The sequence below is a fragment of the Leguminivora glycinivorella genome, chromosome 26 (assembly GCF_023078275.1).
Source record: "Leguminivora glycinivorella isolate SPB_JAAS2020 chromosome 26, LegGlyc_1.1, whole genome shotgun sequence".
Taxonomy (NCBI): Eukaryota; Metazoa; Arthropoda; class Insecta; order Lepidoptera; family Tortricidae; genus Leguminivora; species Leguminivora glycinivorella.
Window position 1 is genome coordinate 469765 of NC_062996.1, and position 24790 is coordinate 494554.

General features: G+C 41.8%; 1 protein-coding gene and 1 long non-coding RNA gene across 4 annotated transcripts in view; one reads left to right on the forward strand and one right to left on the reverse strand.

Annotated features, from left to right (window-relative positions):
* Window positions 1-20757, forward strand: part of LOC125239915 (conserved oligomeric Golgi complex subunit 7) — a 31186-nt gene extending 10429 nt beyond the window's left edge. For 2 of the 3 annotated variants that reach the window (XM_048147685.1, XM_048147687.1), the window contains 9 exons: window positions 2727-2859; window positions 8667-8800; window positions 11281-11415; window positions 13408-13582; window positions 14657-14836; window positions 16995-17089; window positions 17978-18061; window positions 18868-18961; window positions 19751-19940. In XM_048147685.1, the coding sequence (XP_048003642.1) occupies window positions 2727-2859; window positions 8667-8800; window positions 11281-11415; window positions 13408-13582; window positions 14657-14836; window positions 16995-17089; window positions 17978-18061; window positions 18868-18961; window positions 19751-19851 (1131 nt within the window). In that variant the 3' untranslated portion in view covers window positions 19852-19940. Of the gene's footprint in view, window positions 1-2726; window positions 2860-8666; window positions 8801-11280; window positions 11416-13407; window positions 13583-14656; window positions 14837-16994; window positions 17090-17977; window positions 18062-18867; window positions 18962-19750; window positions 19941-20588 lie in introns of those variants that run through there. The other variant, XM_048147686.1, reaches the window with a different exon arrangement.
* Window positions 20758-23231: 2474 nt separating this feature from the next.
* Window positions 23232-24689, reverse strand: LOC125239900. The gene is made up of 2 exons (XR_007178572.1): window positions 24403-24689; window positions 23232-23612 (listed from the first exon to the last, which is right to left on the reverse strand). It is a non-coding gene; the product is annotated as an uncharacterized LOC125239900 (long non-coding RNA).
* Window positions 24690-24790: the final 101 nt, after the last annotated feature.

The following is a 24790-nucleotide window of genomic DNA, read 5'->3' on the forward strand; positions in this document are numbered from 1 at the left end:
TAAGTTAATCTCTCGAATGGACAGGGGGTGCCACAAGCCTCCGGGAAATCATCGTGTACTTGGAACCCCCGCGGCCAGATTGCCGATCGGTTTTGGTGTCCGCCCGGTAAACAGACGCACGCTCAGGATGCAGGACGCTGGCTCGAATTCAGATCTGGACATTCTGAAAGGGATTTTTTTTTTTTAATTCCGCAAACCTTTACGATGTCTTTGATCTACACAATGAGCGATGTACAGGAATCACAGGGTCGTCTCGCGAGGCGCCTCTCCGATTAGATAGCTCGCGAACATCGTCAGGACACCCTCGCAGCAGTGCGGCTCCTCGTCCGGTTATTGACGTCTTACCTCGTTCAACTATGGGTGTCCAAACCACGTTAGGACGTAGCATCTTTAGAATTTATCTGTTCTCACTTCGGCGACGGAGGAGTCCTTGGTCAAAATAGAGTGTAAATACAGTCGTACTTCACGGGAACTGGAAAGAGAAGAGTGGATACCATAGTGTACGGGATGTCAGCTGATAGCGGCGCCCGGCGTCACATTGGAGGGTAGTATCAGCCTGGTCAGCAACAGAGTCTGCAACGAGTCTGTAGCAGACGGAGCCTGGATAGTCGTGGTCGTGGCACCATTGTAGGGGAAGACAGTGTTCGCGGTGAGCGTGACATCTTAGGCGCGACGGGCGTTATCAGCGTGGCGGCTAGCAGCACCAAGGGCCCACATCAGCAATCTTACCAGCTTGTCACTGCAGCAGACGCTGTTATGTTCGGCGGTGAGATTGAGACGGCCGTCGTCAGCTCGAAAGGCGTCTCGATGCCCTGTCGCGTCACGCAGTATCGTGCTCGGTGGCCTTCTCGAGGTGGCCGCCGTCAGCGCGGGAGGCACCGGCGCAAGCGTGGCAGTCAGCTACATCGGTGAACAGCATCAACAGAGTTCGCGGCGTCGTCACGGCAAACGCGGCAGGAAAATTAGCGACGCCTTCGCGGTAGCCGCAGTATTGCGCTCGGTGGCGCGATGAAGGTCGCCGCGTCTACAATCTTACCTCGTGCGATCGAGGCGACATCAAGGCGCCAGCATGAGCGTGTCGGCCGACGACACCGGTGGAAAACTTCAAGTAGCTTGCGGCGTTGTCACGGCAGACGCAGCAGAAGGATTGCGACGCCTGTGCAGCGGTTAACAGTATTACGCTTCGCATCACCACTGAGGCGCCAGCATAAGCGTGGCGGCCAGCAATACTGGTGGACAGCTTCGGCAGGGTCGCGTCTCGCGTCGTTGTCACGGCATATGAACGCTCTACATCACCATCGAGGCGCCAGCATAAGCGTGGCGGCCAGCGATACTGGTGGACAGCTTCAGCAGGATCGCGGCGTTGTCACGGCAGATGAGCTCGCTGCATCACCATCGAGGCGCCAGCATAAGCGTGGCGGCCAGCGATACTGGTGGACAGCTTCAGCAGGCTCGCGGCGTTGTCACGGCAGACGAACGCTCAGCAGGCTCGCGGCGTTGTGGCGGGGGCAGAAGGTGGCCGCGCTGGTAGCCTGCGTATTGACGACTGATCACTAACGGCACGGCGCTCGCGTCGGGGCAGCAGCAGACATACTTACAGCGTCGCACGCGACGCCTATGCGGCGGCCACAACGTTGTTCGGCGGCACCGCAGAGATCGTTAACGAGGAGGCAACTTCTACGCAACCTCGGCGGCGCCGACGCGGCGGACAACACTGCCGCGGTCAGCGGCGCTATCGCAGCGCTACAGTAAGTTTCGGCGCCGACACGTGGCTTGGGGCCTCCGCACCGAATCGGAAATTCTTTCTAAAATAATATGAAACTGCTCACCCATTCGTCGGAGAAATTCAAACCTCCTTGGAGCGCGGTATTCCTCCACCGCGCCCGCCGCCGCCGCAGCCCGCAGGTCGCGCAGCCCGCGGTCGCGAAGCACGTGGTCCCCGGAGCACGTGGTCCCCGGCGGAGCAATTTACCTACGTTACCGCTTATATTCTCGCGCGAAACTTTTAATACGCGGATAACACTTCCTACTTTAGTCTCGGAAATGCGAATAGTTTAAAAAGAAAACTGATTAACGGTAACGATTTTTGCAGCATGGAACTTTCTTACAAAAAAGTGGGTAGAATCATAAAGCACCGCTCGTTCATTTCTATAGTGAGAACCCCGAAAGACGAATAATGATCGCTAGCGAGGCATAATATATCTCATTATTCAAGACGAACGAGCGCAAATTAAAAGGGAAGAAAGAATTGACGGATGAAATTGAAAAATTTCATAATTCCGAAACGTTATAAGCCACTTTTTAAATAAAAACACGAATAACTCTGGTTTGACCAGGAGTAACAAGGAAATAGAAACTAAAAGATTAATTTCGAGACACCATGCTGTAAAAATGTTCGAACGGAATACGCGACAACCGGTCACTTCGGCGTTCGACGAAACAATGTGGGTGGCTGGTGGCGAGTCGGGGCGCGGGGGGCCTTGTGTTGCAGGTGGGGAAAAACGGGACTACCAACATCGCGGCGGTGAGACGCCGGAGCGACTTACAACGAACGATGGCGCCATCTATCGGTCCGATGCGACGTCTACGACGTACTCTCTATAAAGACCTCGGATATACAAACGGCACAAATAATAACTTACTCTCGTTAGTAATATTCAACTTCCTCCCCTTGTTGCACTATGTATTTTTTTTTGTCAACGCCACACCAAAATATTTACATCCAGGTGGTGTCAGCGAGTCTCAAACTGTGCTCAGACCCTGAAGAAGGCATACTCCAGCTAATCGAATTGAGGCGGGATATCGACGAATTTCTCGCCTCCATCAGAGCTGTTATAGATGAACCTGCCAAAAATAAAGGTAAGATATTGTAGAATACTAGCTATTGCCCGCGGCTACGCTCGCGCTAGGAAGAGACAGAAAGTAGCCGTTGTCACTCTCCATCCCTTCAACTATCTCCACTTAAAAATCACGACAATACCGTGAAGGACGGACTAATAAACAGACTGTGACATAGCTATGTCACCAGCGCGCCATGTCATCACAGCGGCGCGCCCCGCGCGGAATCGAGCCCACCGGCAGCGCACGGCGCAGTGGAGGGGATCGCCGGCCGACCATATTTAAGTGCGCGCAGCCAGTGCAGCGCCCCTTTTCCGTCCCCGTCGCTTCACGGCGACGCTCCCATCCACTTATCCTCCAACAACCAAGGCCGGGGTGACCATTACGCGCCTAGGCCGGGTTGATATCCGATCACCAGCGAATTCCCAAACCAGGGCCGGGGTGACCATTACGCGCCTAGGCCGGGTTACCTATATATCCTATCTCTCCCGTGATCAGGGCCGGGGTGGCCATTACGCGCCTAGGCCGGGTTACGATTCCTACCCTCTGAAACCCTCCTACCTTATTTTGTCTCCCCGTGATCAGGGCCGGGGTGACCATTACGCGCCTAGGCCGGGTTACGGTTCCTACCTCCTGACCCTCGATAGGTCCCTGTAGTTGTAGGCCCTTTCGGCGCCCCCTAGATTGATTCCGTTTAACCCCGGCCGGCCGGGGAAGGTTAGATATCGCATAGGATAAGCCGCGTTACCGCGATAGTATTAAGTTTATTGTGTGTGTGTGAATAAACGGCATAAAAGCCCGATTAGTTAAGTGAAACCGGTGTTTCTCTCTATTCGCCTTGCACCCCCTTTCTCCCACATCTGAGACTAGCTCGGTGAAACCTCCCAGGCCCATCAGGCACGGAGGATATGTGAGTCCTGCGCAGGCAGAACGTCACATTTGGCGCCCAACCGAAAAACTCACAATTTAGGAGTCTTAGGAGACTCGGGAGAAAGGATAGCCAGTAACAATAGCTCATTTCGTTCCCGCGACGCATCCCGCCCGCCCGCATAAAAGTAAAATACCGTCGCGATCCGGTCACCAGTAATACCGTCAAATACAAAATCCATACCGCTATAAACTAAATCCCAACGCGTCGCGACAGGAGAACACCACAAGAAACCGTTTACGAAATAAAGTACATAGATGTCGACATCCTGGATCTACAACTTAAAGAAACCAGAGCTAATACAAGAAGCCGAGAATAGGAATATCTCAACGACTGACCTCACAGTCGAGCAGATACGAAAACTGCTAGTAGAATCCATAAAGACCTCAGACGAGTTCAAAACACCAGAAAAAGGAAAACCCTTAAAGATGACAGAGGACGAAGGAAAAATGAATGCGAACAAGTTGACCAAACTAATCCGGGAGTGGAACCTGTCGTTCAAAAGATACGACGACGCCGAGGAATTCGTAGAAAGACTGGAGGAGTTTATGACAGCGAGCAGTATAGACAAGGAGGAAATACTACCCGCGCTCCCGCGTATAATGCAAGGGAAAGCATTAGCGTGGTATAGAAACCACACCGATTCATTCCAGAGCTGGGACCAGTTCCTAAAACTCTTCAAACTGTACTACTACCCTAGTAATTACGAGGAGAACCTAATAGTCAAGATAGCAGCAAGAAAACAAGAGTTCGGAGAAAGTTTCATCGATTACTTGACTGACCTGCAGACATTAATGCGAAGATACGGGAAACTCACCGAGAAAGAAAGACTACATAGGATACATGAAAACATGGGAAAAAATTACAAGCTCTACATAAAGAAAAATGACTTCGAGAACCTCACCGATCTGGTAAAACTAGCAGCAGATTATGAGGACATACACACACCGAGGTACAGTCAACTCCGGTACCGGAACGCCAATACTGAGCGCGATAACCACGAAGGGACGAAGATACACCCAAAATACGACCCAAAGACATGCTGCTGGTCGTGTGGAAAACCGGGCCACGACACTAGAGAGTGTCGGGCAAAGAAACGCATATTTTGCAGTAGCTGCGGCACATTGGGGGTACTCAGCACGAATTGCTGTAAAAAGAAGAGCGAGTGGGGAAAACCACAGCCAATAGGAGCCGCCGTCGACGAGGACAACGGCGACAATAGGCAGTTCATCGACATGTCCATAAACGGAACAACGTACAGTTGCCTAATAGATACAGGATCAACTCACACGTACATAAATGAAACGGTGTATAAAGCGTGCAAAGAAAAGAAAAGCCAAGAGCAAGAAACAAAACGAAGGATCATCCTCGCAAACGGCACGAGAGCTCAAGTACGGACAAGCATACGAGTAGAAATGGAGATAAAAAACAGAAGGCTCCAGCACTGGGTGCGTGTGATGCCCATGGCATCAGCCATAATCATAGGGATGGATTTGCTAACAAGATTAGGTGTGAAAATCACGTGGCCTAGTACACAGGATGAAACAAACAGCCACCATGATGAAGCACAAGGATCAGCACCATGCCAGACAACGGCACATCCAGAAACAGAGAGTCCAAAGCCGCGAACAGTAACAGAATTAGTAATTGACCCACAACAACAAAAGTTAACGGAACCGGAAAAAGCAGAATTGGAAGAAATACTAAAAACCGAATTCAGGAAATGCGACGCCAGCCCGAAGGGAAATACATGCGTCCAACATAAGATAAGGATGAAGCATAACGAGACCGTCAAGCAGGAATATTACCCCAGGAACCCTAAGCAACAACAGTACCAATTCGACATAAAATATAGAAACGGAAAGCGGAACCAGGTAGCGGACGAATCATCATGGAGCCCAGTATACGCCAGCCAGCCAGCGCTGCTGCACAGCGCAACAGCCAGTCAAGGCTGGTACGGAAGAAAATTACTACAAACACAAAATTATCCAGATACAACACAAGAATACCGCGTCGAAGGGGGAAAACTATACAGAAAAATAATCAACCGAAAAAGCAACACACATACGGATCCAGACACGGAATGGAAATTATGTGTACCGGAGGCCAGGAGGTCACAGATAATGGGGCAATACCATGACACGCCGAGTGCCGGACACCTAGGCATAGCTAAAACCACTAGAAAAGTTATGCAACGATATTACTGGCCCGGAATGCAACGTGAAATATACAAATACGTAAAAAAATGCAACGCCTGCCAGAAACGTAAAGCAATGCAACAAAACACTCGAAACCAAGATAGCAATAGGTATATGACAAAACCACAACGGGATAAATACCTATCGGAATTTAACTTCGCCCTAAACACGCCAATTCATGAATCGACCAAATACACTCCAGCATTGGCCAAGATACCTACGAAAATTAAAGCTAAACGCAAATATACATCCCATTTCATAGGTACCAACAACCAACCGGCGGCAATAATATCATAACCAGCAAATAACACAAAACCTCGAAATCATATTTTTGCAGTTAGGTCAAGGAAAATATTTGGATATTTACCTAAACAAAAGTTATCACAGTAAACAAATAACTAAAGTTTAGAAACGAATCGATATCGCATCACGAGTGGTTCAACCGAAATGTACCTATCCTTATTTAAAAAGTAAATAGTTTTGTTTTAACTACCGTCACCGACTTAATGTCAATTCTTAATTATAAGTATACCCACAACGAAATACCAAGTAAACGTATACATGCGTCGCTTACTAGTAAAGCAAATATTAGAAATCATACCTCTAATTTTCAGAAACATAACTTACCTACATAGTTACCCACTTATCAACATATAAAGGGGACCAATAGGGCCCCCAAATTTCAAATACCAAGATCTAGATTAACGGTGATTTTTCCCCAGGTAAAAATCTCCAGACGAAGAGGGGGTATGTGACATAGCTATGTCACCAGCGCGCCATGTCATCACAGCGGCGCGCCCCGCGCGGAATCGAGCCCACCGGCAGCGCACGGCGCAGTGGAGGGGATCGCCGGCCGACCATATTTAAGTGCGCGCAGCCAGTGCAGCGCCCCTTTTCCGTCCCCGTCGCTTCACGGCGACGCTCCCATCCACTTATCCTCCAACAACCAAGGCCGGGGTGACCATTACGCGCCTAGGCCGGGTTGATATCCGATCACCAGCGAATTCCCAAACCAGGGCCGGGGTGACCATTACGCGCCTAGGCCGGGTTACCTATATATCCTATCTCTCCCGTGATCAGGGCCGGGGTGGCCATTACGCGCCTAGGCCGGGTTACGATTCCTACCCTCTGAAACCCTCCTACCTTATTTTGTCTCCCCCGTGATCAGGGCCGGGGTGACCATTACGCGCCTAGGCCGGGTTACGGTTCCTACCTCCTGACCCTCGATAGGTCCCTGTAGTTGTAGGCCCTTTCGGCGCCCCCTAGATTGATTCCGTTTAACCCCGGCCGGCCGGGGAAGGTTAGATATCGCATAGGATAAGCCGCGTTACCGCGATAGTATTAAGTTTATTGTGTGTGTGTGAATAAACGGCATAAAAGCCCGATTAGTTAAGTGAAACCGGTGTTTCTCTCTATTCGCCTTGCACCCCCTTTCTCCCACATCTGAGACTAGCTCGGTGAAACCTCCCAGGCCCATCAGGCACGGAGGATATGTGAGTCCTGCGCAGGCAGAACGTCACAAGACACACACACTTTTCATTTATAATATTATTAGTATTAGCAAAGACCTATATAACTTCGTATAGACCGATAAAGTCTAAGAAAAAAACGTACCTCAAACCCCAATACCATACAGGTAAAGGTACGGTGAGCTAGATGGCGATACACCTTTGGGTTACGCTCGGCTAGATGGCGCTAATATTAATATTCGACATATTTTTAAAACATATCAAGCTAAGAATATGGGCCAAATTGTCAAAACTGAGGTTCAAAAGTTTTAAGCCTGTGTCGAGAGATGGCAGTCTATGCACTGTGATTACACATTTTACTATGACAGTAACTCTCTTTAATAGTCGATCTTCTTTGGTATTAGTATAGTATATTTAGTATGATTAAGCGAAAAATGTGGTACCTTTTACTTCAAAGTGTCACATATATTGGCACCCAAAGAAGTATCAAATAAATATTAACACTAAGCTAATGTTGAAAACATAGTTCATAAAAGTTTTTTAAATTATCTAAAATATAAACTGAAATATATACCATACACTAAAGAAAAAGCGATCAAGCCCACTGGTGGCGAAGCCGGGAATCGAACACGGGTCTCCAGCTAACGCGGCTGACGTGATAAACCGCTACACCACCCCGACCGCCGAGGTACCCGTCGAAATTTCTCTAGTGTATGTTATCTCTGAAGGCTAGGCGCCTTTGACCAACTCTAAGGGCGAGCAATTAGTGCTTGCACCTCCTATTATAGGAGCTATATCGTAATCCTGCAAAAGGATTCATATAATATGAATCCTTTTGCAGGATTACGATATAGCGAGAGAGATGGTGCTGCCATATATTCATGCAGGGAACGAATTAAATTTTAAATATTGAATGAAATATGTAATTTGATTTGTTCCCTACATTAATCTAAAATACTTTATTAATTTTGTACAAATAATCAACTTGTCACTTATAATCAAAACTTAATCGACTTAAAAAAAAAAAAAATCATTTATTTCGGCCACTTAAAATCCATATCATATAACATTAAATTAAAATTTACAATTTAAGTACATCACATTACATTATATTATATCATTACTTAAACGTCACTCAAGCACTTTACATCCATATTTTGCCATATTTCTTTAATTGTGTATCTTGCAAGTTAATTTAAATACATTGAGATAAATTTGTTTTTTTTTCCACAGAAGTGGTACCACCATCAACGCTGCAAGAACTAGGGCTGGCCGCGTACGCACCACTCAAAGAGCTGTTGCCTAAATACACCGATCTACAACGACAAGTGTTCCTAGCGTACCTCGAGGGATCTCAGCTAAGACAGGTATTGTTTCTACAAGTATGGTACCATTGAGATAGGATTCTATAGACATGGTACCATAATGAAACTGTTACATAAAAGTTGCGCCTATTATGGAAAAGATGAGGAGTGGCAGGTTGGCGTGGTACGGTCACGTAATGAGGAGGGATGAATGTCATATAGGCAAAAGAATGTTGGAGATGAAGGTGAACCCAAACAACGATGGATGGATTGTGTGAAAGAGGATAAGAGAAAGAAAGATGTGAGTGTTGAGATGACGAAAGATAGAGGAGAATGGAAGAGGAAGACGTGTTGTACCGATCCCACATAACGAGGGATAAGGGTAGGAGGAAGAAGAAGGTACCATAATGAAACCTAAAGGTGTGCTGTCTGAATATATCGATCTACAACGACAAGTATTTCTAACTTGCCTCGAGGGACCTCAGCTAAGACAGGTATAGTTTCTACAATATGGTACCATTGAGATAGGATTCTATAGACATGGTACCATAATGAAACTTAAAGGTGTGCTGTCTGAATACACAGATATACAGCGACAAGTGTTTCTAGCGCACCTTGAGGGACCTCAGCTAAGACAGGTATTGTTTCTACAAATATGGTGCCATCGAGATAGGATTCTATAGACATGGTACCAACATGGTCGAACTCAGCACAAATTGTTGCTGCCTAATACACGGAAGGAACTTTTTATTAAATGAATAATATAATAAAAATTACAATACCTATGCCATGTAATTTTATATCTATCAAGACTATCAAAAGTACCATAGATTAAGGCTGCTTTCAAAAAAAACGTCAAAAGAATGTAAAATTGATAGTTTTAGTCGGTGAAATACTACACTTTCCGTTATCCAATAGATTTATTTAATTCAAGTTCAGTTAGAGCATCTTATTATCTTGATTTTTGTAAGACTGGATTTTTGAAAACTAACTCACTAAATTAATTATGAATTTTTCTCTAATGCACGTTTAGAAAAACGCACGTATAGAGCTGAATCAGTCGATCTTATTTGTAAAATTTGGACAATTTTGAATATTAAAACAGGTAAATTTATAATTCGTATACCCTACCACAATCATTTCAGACCTAGATTTTTATTTTAAGTTTTTGAAAAAGAGTAAACTAGCCTAAGGCGAATTCAATTTTTTTCAGAAATTACCTAAAATTAAGTGACAATTTCTTTGAAAATCTACATCACATCGAAGTAATTTTTGTACTAAATTAATCTGCAACGTTTACTTAAATTGCTGTTATGCCTTAGTGATTATAAATTGCTATTATTGTTTTTGCCAATTTTTTGAAAACGAGCCTTCACCGGTACAATTATTACCACTTTTGGACATTTTCTCATATTTTGTTAGACCAAGTAGAAAAAGTCCTATAATGTGATATATATTTATAAACTACTCGCAAAGCCCTTTAATTTGATACCACACACGGTATGATCAAGCGCTCGGTTGCGATTTCACTATTTTTAACACGAAAGCCCTCTTAAATATAACAAGATCATACCATCCCATACATTAAAATGCGACCGCCTACGAACGCGCATACACCACACCACACATAGATGGCGCTACAAAAAGAATGTTTTGTAGCTTTTTCTTTTTCGATTATACTTATAGATGGCGTTAAGTGTCACTTTTGACATAGATTTATGGCTCGAAAGTGACACAACGCCAATCTACAAATAATCGATGGCAACAAGGCATTTGTGGCGCCATCTATGTGTGGTGTAGTGTATGCGCGTTCTTAGCCGGTCGCATTATAATGCATGGGATGGTATGATCTTTTTATATTTAATCTATATAGTTATACCAAATGTAAGTTACTTCTTTGTATGATTATACAATACAATACTCTTTATTGCACACCTCTCAAAGTTGCATGCAGCATGCAAAGTTATGCAAAATGCACAAGAAACAAAAACAAATTAAACAGAGTTAACAACAGGCGGTCTTATTACACATCCTAAAAATGGATCCCCGACGCAAAATGTCTGTCGACGTCTGTTACAAGTTTGACCCATGATTTCTGTCTTGTCTAGGAACCCTTATAGTTTGTGTGTGTGTCTGTCTCCGTCCGCGGCATCGTAGCTACCCCGAACGGATGAACCCAGGGTTTACTAAGATCGTTTTTTGATAATATTTATATTTTCAGAAATAATCGCTCCTAAAGGAAAAAAAGTGCGCCCCCCTCTAACTTTTGAACCATAGGTTTAAAAAATATTTAGAACTTTATAAAGACTTTCTAGGAAAATTGTTTTGAACTTGATAGGTTCAGTAGTTTTTGAGAAAAATAAGGAAAACTACGGAACCCTTTTCTTGGCCGGTTTTTTTGTTTGAAAGCTGAGTTAGTCGGGAGTGTTTTTAGCCATGTTTCATGGAAATTAGTCCACTATGTCGCGGTCGGGGTTTTTTTTTCAAAATTTTAATTTTGTGGTTATGTTTAAAATGTATTAATATTCACTATTTTTTTACAGGAAGACATCTTAGAACAATCGCGCGCCATTTTAACCGTGGCAGAGAGGTGTGAAGGCTGGCTGGACGCGGCTTACGGGAAAGCAAAGAAGATTGCAGACGAAGCCGTGTGGCCACACTATACTCCTGCTGTTGAGGTAGGTAAAATAGATAAGTAAGTAACTAAGAAATCGTTTATTTCAAGTAAAATTTTACTATTACATTAAAATTAAACTAGCTTTTGCTCGCGGCTTCGCTCGCGTTAGAAAGAGACAAAAAATAGCCTATGTCACTCTCAATCCCTTTAACTATCTCCACTTAAAAATCACGTCAATTCGTCGCTCCGTTTTCCCGTGAAAGACGGACAAACAAACAGACACACACACTTTCCCATTTATAATATTAGTATGGATAAAAAAAATTCAAAAACAACATAACTTAGAAACCTATGAAATTTGCTTCTGATATAATTAATTGATTAATATTTTGATTATTGAACATAATATAAAAATTATCGTTTACCACGAAATGGTCCCGCCTCAGCATAATGCTAACCATACAGTCAGCGCTGGTCAGAGGCACACACACAAGGCCATACAAAGTTAGATTTTACATGTTTCTTTATTTTAATTAAATTAATTAAATTAAAATAGTCTTTCTTACTGAGTTTTAAATTAAGTTTGAATTATCATTGTTGGCATTAAAGTTAAGTTTCGTATTTTGTTTTTGGTTTTATATCTGTTCTTTAGTTTTTAAATTAAGTCTCGTAGCTCAGTTTGCCTCCTGGCAAAGGCCTCCTCTAAATCCCTCCACTGTGTCCTGTCCATGGTTGCTCTTCTCCAGAATGGTCCCGCTGTTAGTTTTATTTCATCTTCCCATCTACAGAGCTGTGGGCCTTTCTTACGGCTGTATCCTCTGGGGTACCAGTTAGTGATCTCTTTACCCCATTTTCCTTCTTTCGAGCGCATCATATGACCTGTCCATTTCCATTTTAGTTGGTCTATTCTCTGTAGGATATCTGTCAGTTTGGTGGTTTCTTTTTTATTTTAATATCATGATATCAGTCAATACACAGTTTTCATGCGTTTTTCTTCGCGGCGCTGGTAGTCGATGTAAGTACTATTTATTGCAAACACTAGATAGGCGGTTGAGTGGCGAAACGTTAAGGCTGAGAATTCTTTGCGACTTTCGTTCCGGAGGTCGCGGGTTCGAACCCCGGCTCGCACGAGTTTTTCGGAGTTTATGTGCGAAATGTCATTTGATATTTGCTAGTCGCTTTTCGGTGAAGGAAAACATCGTGAGGAAACCGGACTAATTCCAATAGGGTCTAGTTTACCCTTCGGGTTGGAAGGTCAGATGGCAGTCGCTTTTTTAAAAACTAGTGCCTGCGCCAAATCTTGGGATTAGTTGTCAAAAGCGGACCCCCAGGCTCCCATGAGCCGTGGTATATGCCGGGATAACGCAAGGAGGATATTATATCAATACACATTTTGAAAAAAATAAATTTGTAGGCATCATCAAAGTAGTTATGATAGTATTTAACACAGAATTACAGTTAAACCAGAATGAGTAGTTAGGTCAAAAAGTGTGTCCACATGAGAGGTCATTGTTTGGGCTGGTGTCCCTCTCGCACTTACTGACAATGTCAACATTATTCAGTGACTTCATCACTGTCATACATTGGGGATACCAGTCAATTTTCAAAGTTACTACCAAATCTACAAATACCCATTTGAACATATTTTTTAATTATACAAATCTTTGATTTATTGGCATCAAAATAATTACATTATAATTATTTTCCAATTCTTTGAAATATATCGAAAACCTAGTTTGAATATAACCCTAAAATAATATAAGAAGTTATAAAGTCAGGTAATATACAGATAAAAATACTACTACTATGGTAACCTCATTAACACTGGCAACACGTGCGAGAGGGACACCAGCCCAAACAATGCCCTCTCATGTGGACCGTTTTCGCTAGTCTGATACGATCACCTTTCTGTCTCAGTGATAAGGTTCAATTTAGTATGGCAAAAAATGTGATTCCACAATCTAGTTTAATAATTCTAAATCTATGGTATTTAATAGGTGGCGCTAAAAAATCGAGGTACGATTCTACATTACTACTGTTTTTTTTTCTACAGGCGTTCTTCACGGCCCTCTGCGCCTTAATATCCTCACACAGTCGCCGGATAGAGCAAGAGTTCCAAACGAGCAAGGGCGGAGTCCTAAGCGCCGCCTGTCCAGCCTCGGTTACCTTGGAGAGAGCCGCCGCCCAAGCTTTGGAGGCTGCTGGGAAACTACAGTCGAGTGAATCAGGTTAATATTTTAAAATTAAAGGGTACAAAAAAGTATGATCCGATTCGGTAAATCTACATACAAAAACTCACCCCTGTGTTCCTAAAAAGTGTAGGCAGAGAACATGGAAAAGTGCTCAACATTGCCACTTTTAGCAATAAGGATTGGAAGAAACTACACATTATAATAAATCTAGTCTAGTCATTACCAGATATCTGATACATTTTCGGTAACAAAAAAGGAAAGTTTCATACAAACTACCTGGGAAATTTTGGGAAACCTAGTGGATCTTGCTCAGCATCATGGACTCTTATCAGCCTATCATTTTTAGGGTTCCGTAGTCAACTAGGAACTATAGTTTCGCCATGTCTGTCTGTCCGTCCATCCGTCCGCGGATAATCTCAGTAACCGTTAGCACTAGAAAGCTGAAATTTGGTACCAATATGTAAATCAATCACGCCGACAAAGTGCAAAAATAAAAAGTGGAAAAAATGTTTTATTAGGGTACCCCCTACACGTAGTGGGGAGTGTTTTTTTTTCATTTCAACCCTAACGTGTGTTTAAAAATGAATATGGGTTTACTAAAACCATTTTTTGATAATGCTCATATTTTCGGAAATAATCGCCCCTAAAGTAAAAAAAAAATGCGCCCCCCTCTAACTTTTTAATCATAAGTTTAAAAAATATGAAAAAAATCACAAAAGTAGAACTTTATAAAGACTTTCTAGGAAAATTATTTTGAACTTGATAGGTTCAGTAGTTTTTGAGAAAAATACGGAAAACTACGGAACCCCACACTGAGCGTGGCCCGACACGCTCTTGGCGTTTTTTTTTTGTCAAAATCGGAGACGTGATCCAACCCACCTAGTATTTAACTGTTGGTTGGTTACTTAGTTATTTTAGTCCTCAAAATTGTGATCATAGCTAATATAGAATATAGACATGATTGTACGGTATCATAGCGTAGCTTACTCTTAGTTGCATGATAGAAATAAATACTTAAGTAATTGTACCTTAAAATTATTTGCGACAATAAATGACTTTTTTTTATGTACAAACTTTTCGGGAATTGCTCAGATGAAATTTTGTCCACAGACCAACCGACACACCCGCTCACTGACCTACCATCCCTCCTCTTGGAGCCGGATATCCGGTCGCGTCTGCCGACCTTGGTGTCGGAGCCCCCGGCCTCCGCCGGCGGGCTGCGGCGCGCGGCGCAGCAGCTGCGCGCGCTCGCGAGGGCCGTCGTGCGGGGGCCCGTTGACCAACAACTCGGTAAGTTCGGTAGCACTATTATTATACCTAGATTTTTTTTTCTGGCACGAACTAAGTTCATCGATACCTTACATTATAATATCATATCATATCATTCTTTATTGCAACCATGTTCATTTTACATACATTTAAATATTATAAGGTAGGTACATGATACCCTGTTAGGGCATGGCAATAATCTTAAGGACTACTTAGTGAACTAAAACTAAAGTAAAAGTAAGTAATATGTCATTATTTATTATAATTTTTTAACCCCCGACGCAAAAACGACGGGGTGTTATAAGTTTGACGTGTCTGTCTGTTTGTCTGTCTGTCTGTGGCATCGTAGCTCCCGAACGGATGAACCGATTTCGATTTAGTTTCTTTTGTTTGAAAGCTGAGTTAGTCGGGAGTGTTCTTAGCCATATTTCATGAAAATCGGTCCACTATGTCGCGGTCGGGGGTTTTTTCAAAATATTAATTTTGTAGTTATTATGTTATTAATTATTGACGTGGCACTGAATCTTGAGTAGTTTCATGTGCTCTGCCTACCCAGTTTAGGGAATAAAGGCTTGAATTTATGTGTATATGCATACCGAACGAGTTAACGACCAATTAAATTGCACCACTTTCATTGGTTGTTATCTCGCCTGTGGGGACTCCTCGTATGCTGTATACCAAAGAGGATCGAGTATTATACACCGTGTTTCACTTAACACTAAAAACCTGAAAACAGTTTGTTCAGAATCGAGAGTAGAATCGATTGAGCTATAATATCTTGATGGGGGTAATATTTTTATTTAAATTAGTATTATTAGTTATTTTTTACGTGCCCATTCTATTGTACTCGTAATACAACATTGTGTATATCGCATTGCTAGAGGTTGTTTACCTTTTTTCAGTATTTAGGGGTATTAATACTGGCTGGTTACATGGACGATTATTTTTTCCGCTACTAGTTTGACGTTGTTTGTCAGTTCAATCTTAATGTTTATCATAAGTCATAACAAATTCAACTCTTACCTAATTACAACCTTGTCATTTTGAATATTGAGTTTATTTGCTTACTGCGATTACCTGTCCAATTTGAAGTTTACTGTGACAAAGCTTTAAAGTGTTTTACAGTGACATCTTAGCTGTCTATTGGTAAACCTTATGTCGTTGCAGTAACGTACACAAATAAATAGTCTTATGGTTTATGATGGTAGTTAGCAATTATTTTATTGAGTGTAGAGTTAAAAGTCAAGTAGAGCTGTACAGAAAATTAAAAATTCAATTTAAAAAAAAGTAACGATCAGATTAAAAAATGAATACTCTAGATGAGTTTAAAAAAATAAAAATCAGTTGGGGTGTCTGAGGTTTTGAGTGATACCGGAAACACCGTGTAGAGAGTTACTGTCGAAGTAAAATGTGTAATCACAGTGCATAGACTGCCATCTCTCGACACAGGCTTAAAACTTTTGAACCTCAGTTTTGACAATTTGGCCCATATTCTTAGCTTGATATGTGATAAAATGTCAAATATTAATATAAGCGCCATCTAACTGAGCGTACCCGAAAGGTGTAATGCCATCTGGGCCACCGTACCTTTTTCTGTATGGTACGTTTTTTTTCTTAGACTTTATCTGTCTATATACGGAGTTATATATGTCTTTGCTGTATACCGAACCAGTTATCGACTAATGAAATTGCGCCATAACACGTGTCCCATGCTAATTTTTTTCTTTTTTTTTTTTATTATGAATGGGCTTACTCTTGGCCACAGACTAGCCCACAGATTTCATATATACCATAGATCAAGCAAACGTATCTACTTAGCGTGTCAAATGAACTCAGTGAAATCCACTGAGTTGTCCGTCTTTACTCGCAGCTTGCAGCTTTCGGGCGTCAATTTTTGTAAGTTGAAGTCAACCAAAACATAAAAAATGCCTCGTTACGTGATATTCAATTGCAACAACACAAAAATTATGAACAATCAAGAGCCTGAGACATATTTAAAATTACAGGCAAGAATCAACTTCAGTACAAAATTTGACACGCTCGGCCCCTATACAAATATATGAATTTGTTTCTTCTATCTAAATTAAGTTCTGTGGACTAGCCAAAGGCAAAGACGTGGCCTACGATGGAGTGAGCTCGCCCAGAAGATGCCTGTTCACCCTTGATTTGATCATTTCAGATAAAATCCCATCGCTGAATGTATGGAACAACAATGACGCCCTGACCACAGACTTGCCTGACTTCTCACTCTCACCGCAGGAGTATATCACCGAGGTACTTTAACACGTTCTGTGGTCAAAATAAACATCCTGTGCCGGTGACACAAGGTCTGTGATCAATACAACCCTTCTGTGCCAGTAGCACGTATGTGCCATTTTTTTTTTTTTTCAGTACAGATGGTGCTTTTTTCGGCACTAGTGCGAGAAGTGAATTTGATATTTGCCAGTCGCTTTTCGGTGAAGGAAAATATCGTGAGGAAACCCAACTAATTCCAATAAGGGCTAGTTACCCTTTGGGTTGGAAGGTCAGATGGCAGTCGCTTTCGTAAAACTAGTGCCTACGCCAAATCTTGATATTAGTTGTCACAGCGGACCCCAGGCTCCCATGAGCCGTGGCAAATGCCGGGATAACGCAAGGAGGATGATGATGATATTTACTACACAATATTTATTTATACCCGGTTTATTACCCTGTGTGGAGACGGGTTAAGAATTTCACCACCCCCTTTCTTCCCGTGGGTGTCGTAGAAGTCGACTGTGGGATATGGGTTAAATTGTGGCGTAGGCGAGAGGCTGGCAACCTGTCACTGCAATGTCACAATTTGGATTTCTTTCACTGACACTTAGTAGTTCATGTGCTCTGCCTACCCCTTTATGGGCTACAGGCACACCTCGGACACTGGCGATCAAATATATGAAAGAGGCGCGTTCCTAGCACACAGTCTAAGCTCGTGTAGGTGAACGCGTACTATGCTTGTATGAGTGAAATATGACAGGTCGACTGTTCGCGTTTTTGACAGGCGGTAACTGTGAGGTAACCGAGAGGGGTTGGGCGGCACTTTCAGCGGGGAGCGGGACGGGCCATACTGTACTGATAGTATTCTTTATTATACTGTGCTACAGGCGTGATTATATGTATGTATGTAATTTTTTTTTTTTTCAGATTGGCCAATACCTGATGACATTGCCCCAACATCTAGAGATGCATCTATCAGAGAAACAGGCGCCCTGGCAGTTTTTGTCAGAGGTAAACAATAAATATTATCCATACTAATATTATAAATGGGAAAGTGTGTGTGTCTGTTTGTTTGTCCGTCCTTCACGGCAAAACGGAGCGACGAATTGTCGTGATTTTTTAAGTGGAGGTAGTTGAAGGGATGGAGAGTGACGTAGGCTACTTTTTGTCTCTTTCTAACGCGAGCGAAGCCGCGAGCAAAAGCTAGTATTGTTTATAATTTGGCCAAGTGAGAGTCAGACACACTATTATTAGCGTTTTCACATTATCCGATCCGATATCGGATGTCAAACCGATATCCCATGCTTTACAGGCGCCATCTTGGATTTTTTCCATTGAAATCCTTCCGACATCCGATATCGGATCGGATAATGTGAAAACGCACTTAGGGTTCCGTTTTTCTTTTTGAGCCACGGAATCTTAAAAAGCTGTGATTATTATCACAAAAGAACTTTTTACAAGCTTTTATTCAACTTGCCTTGTTAGTATGTTAGTGTGCGTCAAAACGTAGAAGCTAAATTTGACCAACTTCCCGGTTTCCGATTGAGCTGAAATTTTGCTCACATATGTAAATCACGTGACAATGCAATATTATGGTATCATGGAGCTGATCTGATGATGGAGCAGAAAGGTGGTCATAGGAACCCTGTTATGAAACGTCGTATCCCCATCGAGTAAGGGGTTTTTAGAAACGTCTCTTAGAGCAGTAGATGACTGTTGAAAGAAAGGTACAGTCGGCAATAAAAGCTTATGCCAATATTTAATTTTTTGCAAAAAAACTTATTACATTTATTAATTCAAAATCTTGTTGATTTCAGATTTGCACACATACATGCGAAGTGTACGCAGAGAAGATACTGAACATCCGAAATATGGACGCATTAGGGACCAAGCGATGCCTCACAGACATAGGTAAATAACTCTACATATTTTACCTGTAAATGATTTTGAATCATAAATATTTAATGAATTTATGGATTTGATGTTTTATAGTTAGTATTTTATTCGTGTGGTGAACATTTTTGTGTTTCACTCGGTGGCAAAGTTTGTTTAACCTTCGTGCCTTGAAACTAGGGATGTTACGAATATTTGCATTCGCATATGCGAAAGATTCGTATTCTTTTAAGCATTTGCATTGACATGTCCACATTTGCTTATGTCCATGGGCGGCGATGACTGCTTACCATCAGGCGGCTCGTCTGCTCGTTTGCTGCCTATTTCATAAAAAAAAAAAAAACATTCGCCTTCGCTTCAAACGATGCGAATGTTTTGCGAATGCGAATATGTGCAAGTCGCAGCTTGTTCCTCGCCCGCGCCGGCCGCTCCAATTGCTACTTGTCGACTGTCGTGTCGTCTCGCGCATGCGCAGATAGCTCAAATTCGTACGGCGTGAAGTTCGTACTCGGCATTTTGACCAATAGCATTTTTACCTAGCGGGTTGTTGGTGATTGCTTGGTTTTTATTTTGGTTTTTTATTTTTTTATTCGCACATTCGCATTCGCATTCGCGAATGTGACACATGCGACATCCCTACTTGAAACCCTTGCAATCAAGATTCCACTTATCGAACCACTCGCTACACTCGCGGTTCAATATTAAAATCTTTGATTTCTTCGGGGCTCAAATTTGTCACTGCAAATATCAACCTTGCTCTCTTGTTGCACAAATAACTATTTTACAGTGTTCTCTACTAATTTGCAGTGTATCTATCGAGCGTGGTGGAAGACTTAGGTACGGCCGTGACGCCCTCTTTGAAGAACCTCGAGCGATCCCTTCGCGTCGCCACGCCGCAAAGCGAATAAACCTTATAGAGCCCAGTGGGCAATATAATGTATCCACGAACATGAGAAATAAAATATATTCAACTAAATGTTCTGTTTTTTATTCAACTACTATTTACGCTGATTGTTACAAACAGGTACTTATAAACCATACAGAAAAAGGTACGGTGAGCTAGATGGCGATACACCTTTGGGGTACGCTCGGCTAGATGGCGCTAATATTAATATTTGACATTTTAAAACATATCAAGCTAAGAATATGGGCCAAATTGACAAAACTGAGGTTCACAAGTTTTAAGCCGGTGTCGAGAGATGGCAGTCTATGCACTGTGATTACACATTTTACTTTGACAGTCATTCTCTATAATACTCGATCCTCTTTGGGTTAGTGCGTTTTCACATTATCCGATCCGATATCGGATGTCGGACCGATAACCCATACATTACAGGCGCCATCTTGGATTTTTTCTATTGAAATCCTTCCGACATCCGATATCGGATCGGATAATGTGAAAACGGCCTAAGAGTGAGTGGCAAATATCTGCATCTCTTTCTTGCACATACTTCTGTCTCAAAACTTGCAGCAATAACTTGTCTAAACTCAGCGGGTTAAGATTCAACTAAACGAACCGCAAGCGTAGAGATTTTATCGTAAATTGAAATTTTTGGTTTCTTCGGGGCTCAAAGTCACTTGATGCAAATATTAACTCTCTTGTTGCACAAATAACTATTTTACAGTGTTGTCTACTTATTTGCAGTGTATCTATCGAGCGTGGTGGAAGACTTAGGTACGGCCGTGACGCCGTCTTTGAGGAACCTCGAGCGATCCCTTCGCGTCGCCACGCCGCAAAGCGAATAAACCTTATAGAGCCCAGTGGGCAATATAATGTATCCACGAACATGAGAAATAAAATATATTCAACTAAATGTTGTTTTTTATTCAACTACTGGGTAATTCCATGTAACAGAGTAATGTAAGTGACCAATTATTTGCATGTTTTTTTATTCATGGTGCTAATTTAAATATCAATATATCTAAGGATTAAAAGTAGGCTTATCTAGAGATAAATTAAGACTTCAATTTGCATCATAAATAAAAAAACATGCAATGAAGTGGTCACTTACATTACAGTTACGTGGAATTGCCCTACTATTTACGCTGATTGTTACAAACAGGTACTAAATGGCAATTTTGTCAAAGTATACGTCATTGTCACTGTCAGAGTTACCATTTATATTTACAAGAATATATTTAGGTACACAATTGTATAAGAAACCAAGACTAAACTTAAAAGCTAGCTAATGTCTAAAATAGGCCCTTGAGGCATTGTACCAAGGATACTGGCGACATTTCCTCGCTGTATCGCAAAGCTGATACGTTGTGCGAGGAAGTCGCCAGCTCCTCGGTCACCAGCTACCTCAACCAGACGCGTCGCGATTTCTGTGAATAACTTGTTCGCGCTGGGACCCCATGTACCTAGTTTCTACGCCAAAAGGTACAAAAAGGTATTCTTTGCCAAGACTTTTGCATTTATAACGTTACACGTTTAATAATAATATTTTCCCCTCACTAGCTCGGAAACACGTGTTTTGTCCTTTAATACCAGCGGGTAAAAACGCATTTTATCCACTAGTGGGTAAAGTAATTTGACCTTGAATAAAGTCAAATTAACTGCTTTAAAATTGATAAAAGTAGGTGAATCTAGTAATAAAGATAATTTACCACCTGTGGAACTACTGGAAGCAGTGATAAACGCATTTTTGCGTTGTAGTTTCCTCGCTATAGTGAGGGGAAAAGTTTTGTGTTACACTCGGGTGCAAATGTATTTTACTTCTCATGTGTTAAAAAACTCGCAAGTTCAGGATTCTATTCTTGAACCACTCGCTTCGCTCGTGGTTCAACTATAGAATCCTTTCACTTGCTCGTTTTTCAATTCCACACTCGGCGTTAAAATACAACTTTGCCCTCTTGTATAACAAATAACTATTTATTTCGCGCCTAATTGCCCATATAGTGTTAGTTACAGAAGACACTTTCGGATATTTATTTTCCCCTCATTTCCCACACTTAAAAAAATTGTATACCTACTCTTGGTATCTTGGTATACTCTCACAAGGTGAGTTATATAGTAGAATGATTTTTAATTAAAAAAAACCGCCTTCCTTTGGGGTTTTGGTGATAAATACTTTCAAATGTTGGATTATGTTATCAATTCGTCTGTATATTTTTTAATGTTTGTTATTCGATATCTCCGTCATTTCTGAACCAATTTTGAAATTTGGATGATTCTGAAGTACTTACAGATGAGAATGATTATCAGAACGGAACTCTAACCAGGGGCGGCTCACTCTTCATCAGCAGTTCCACTGCACCAAATGTCACTGTTCTGGACGTAAGTGCATGCTGTTCTTATAAAATACCAAAGTCACTATAAGTGTGCCGTTCAGATTTGAGGAGTTCCGTTCTGACCATCATCAGCAGTTCCACTGCACCAAATGTCACTGTTCTGGACGTAAGTGTATGCTGTTCTTATAAAAATACCAAAGTCTCTATAAGTGTGCCGTTCGGATTTGAGGAGTTCCATTCTGACCATCATGAGTTCCACTGCACCAAATGTCACTGTTCCGTACGTAAATGCATGCTGTTCCTTTAAAAACACAAAAATCACCATATGGATGCCTTTCAGATTTGAGGAGTTCCCTCGATTTCTCCAGAATCCCACCACTAGAACTGGGTTCTGAGAAAAATGGGACCAATCTGTATGCGTATACATTCAATCAAAAAAAAAATTTCAAAATCGGTCCAGTAACGACGGAGATATCGAGGAACAAACATTAAAAAAAATAAAAAAACATACAGACGAATTGAGAACCCCTTCCCTTGAGATTTGGAAGGCGGTTAAAAATAAAAAGGCGGCAATATAAAAATTTAACACTTTATTTACGCGCTACTCCTTCACGATACCGTTCCTAACCTAAGCGCGAGACAACTTCGTTTGAAGTCTTGGAAGAGCTCTGTCTGTTGCACGTTTTCGTGCCATTGTTCAAACATTCTGATTTAAAACCCTCATACGTGAGTTCAGGGGCCTTCTCCATCTCCGCGATAAGCTCATAAAAGCAGGCACACTCCCAAGGATTATCCGAGAAAAAAATGTATCTCAAACGTGGCAGATTCTCAATAAAGTTAGCAGACAAGTAGCTCAACTGATTCTCTTGCAAATCCAGCCTTTCCAGCTTGTTATTTTCAAACATTTTATCAGGAATAAAACTGATTTTGTTACGATATATATACAATTCTTTTAAGTCGGGTAAAGACTTAAACAAATCGGGATGGAGATGATCAATCTTATTACTTGATAGGAATATTCTTTGTAATTTAGAACAAGGGGAAAAAGTATCAGCATTATTTATATTTTCAATCTGGTTATTCCATAGGAATAACTCTACTAGGTTAGAGCAGGAATTTTGTACAAAAACAGGCGCTTGTTTAAGCTTATTGTATCCTAACTCTAGTTTTGTTAATTTCGGAAGGGAGCGGAACACATCGGTTTGTATATTTTCTATGTCATTATAGCTCAAGAAGAGAAAGACTAGGTTGGGTAGGCCGTCAAGGTCATACAGGGTTACAGTTTTGATGCGACACATGGCGATGTTTAGCCAAGTAGCTTCTGTGTCGGTTGGGTATACTCTGACGCGTTCACGACGGCCATAGCGACTGCATTGAGACCAGGTGACGTAGTCAGCATCAGTTGGCAGTATTAGCAGCAGCAATGCTGTGAGCCCTGCAACGAATTGAAGAGAAGTTTAGAAATTGGGGCTCCGCACCGCTTTAATAAATGCCAAGTCGCATCATTTCAAAATCAACTATAGTTACTTTGAAACTTTTTGCTAGAAATCGAGAAATTCGTAACACAAAAACCTATTGCGACCGTATAAAAATAATCAAGCGATATGTACAGAGTTTTTGAATGATTCACTGTTATTTTCATTAGACCGGGATACAGACCGTGAAATGAAATGAAATGAAATATTTTATTTGCAAGAAATGTGGTACATTAGATTAGGTGGTGATTACAACCGTACATGTGTACCTTTTTACAAGCTTTTATTCAACTTGCCTTGTTAATATGTTAGTGTGTGTCAAATCGTAGAAGCTAAATTTGACCCACTTCCTGGTTTCCGATTGAACTGAAATTTTGCACACCTATTTATACCTCTAAATCACGAGACAATGCAATGTTTTGGTATCATGGAGCTCTGATGATGGAGCAGAAAGGTGGTCATAGGAACTCTGGTATGAAACGTCGTATCCCCATCGAGTAGGGGGTTTTTAGTCATCTCGGAGAGCCTGTTGAAAGACAGGTAGGTAATACCGTCGGCGATAAAATCTTGTGCCAAAAATTAAATTTTTGCAAAAAAAAAAAATATTGATTTTTGCTTTGTATAGTTATTTACGACGGATTACCACATACAATTACATAGTCTTACCATTTGGATTACACATGTATGTATGTATGCTGCTAAATTATCGGATGTACCTAAAATATAAAGAGCTGATTGAATGGAACTTACCGATGGAAGAAAATAGTCTCATGATTGACTTCTATTCAATAAATTTGTTCACGAACAAACTTAACTGGAGTTAGGAACGATAAACTTCTGAACATGAAGACGGTCACACAGAGATTGAGTTGCAATATAATAAAAGTTGGAGATAAATTATTGTTTTGATTTTTGCAACTGGCCTTGCTATTATAGGTCATATTGCACCTATCTCTGAGGCCAGTAAAGTCAAAACAAAAAATATCTCAAATGTGATAAATAATGGTCATAGCGTGACTCTTTATGCTCAAACTAGCTTTTTCCCGCGGCTTCGCTCGCGTTAGAAAGAGACAAAAGTGGCCTATGTCACTGTCCATCCCTTCAACTATCTCCACTAAAAAATCACGTCAATTAGTCG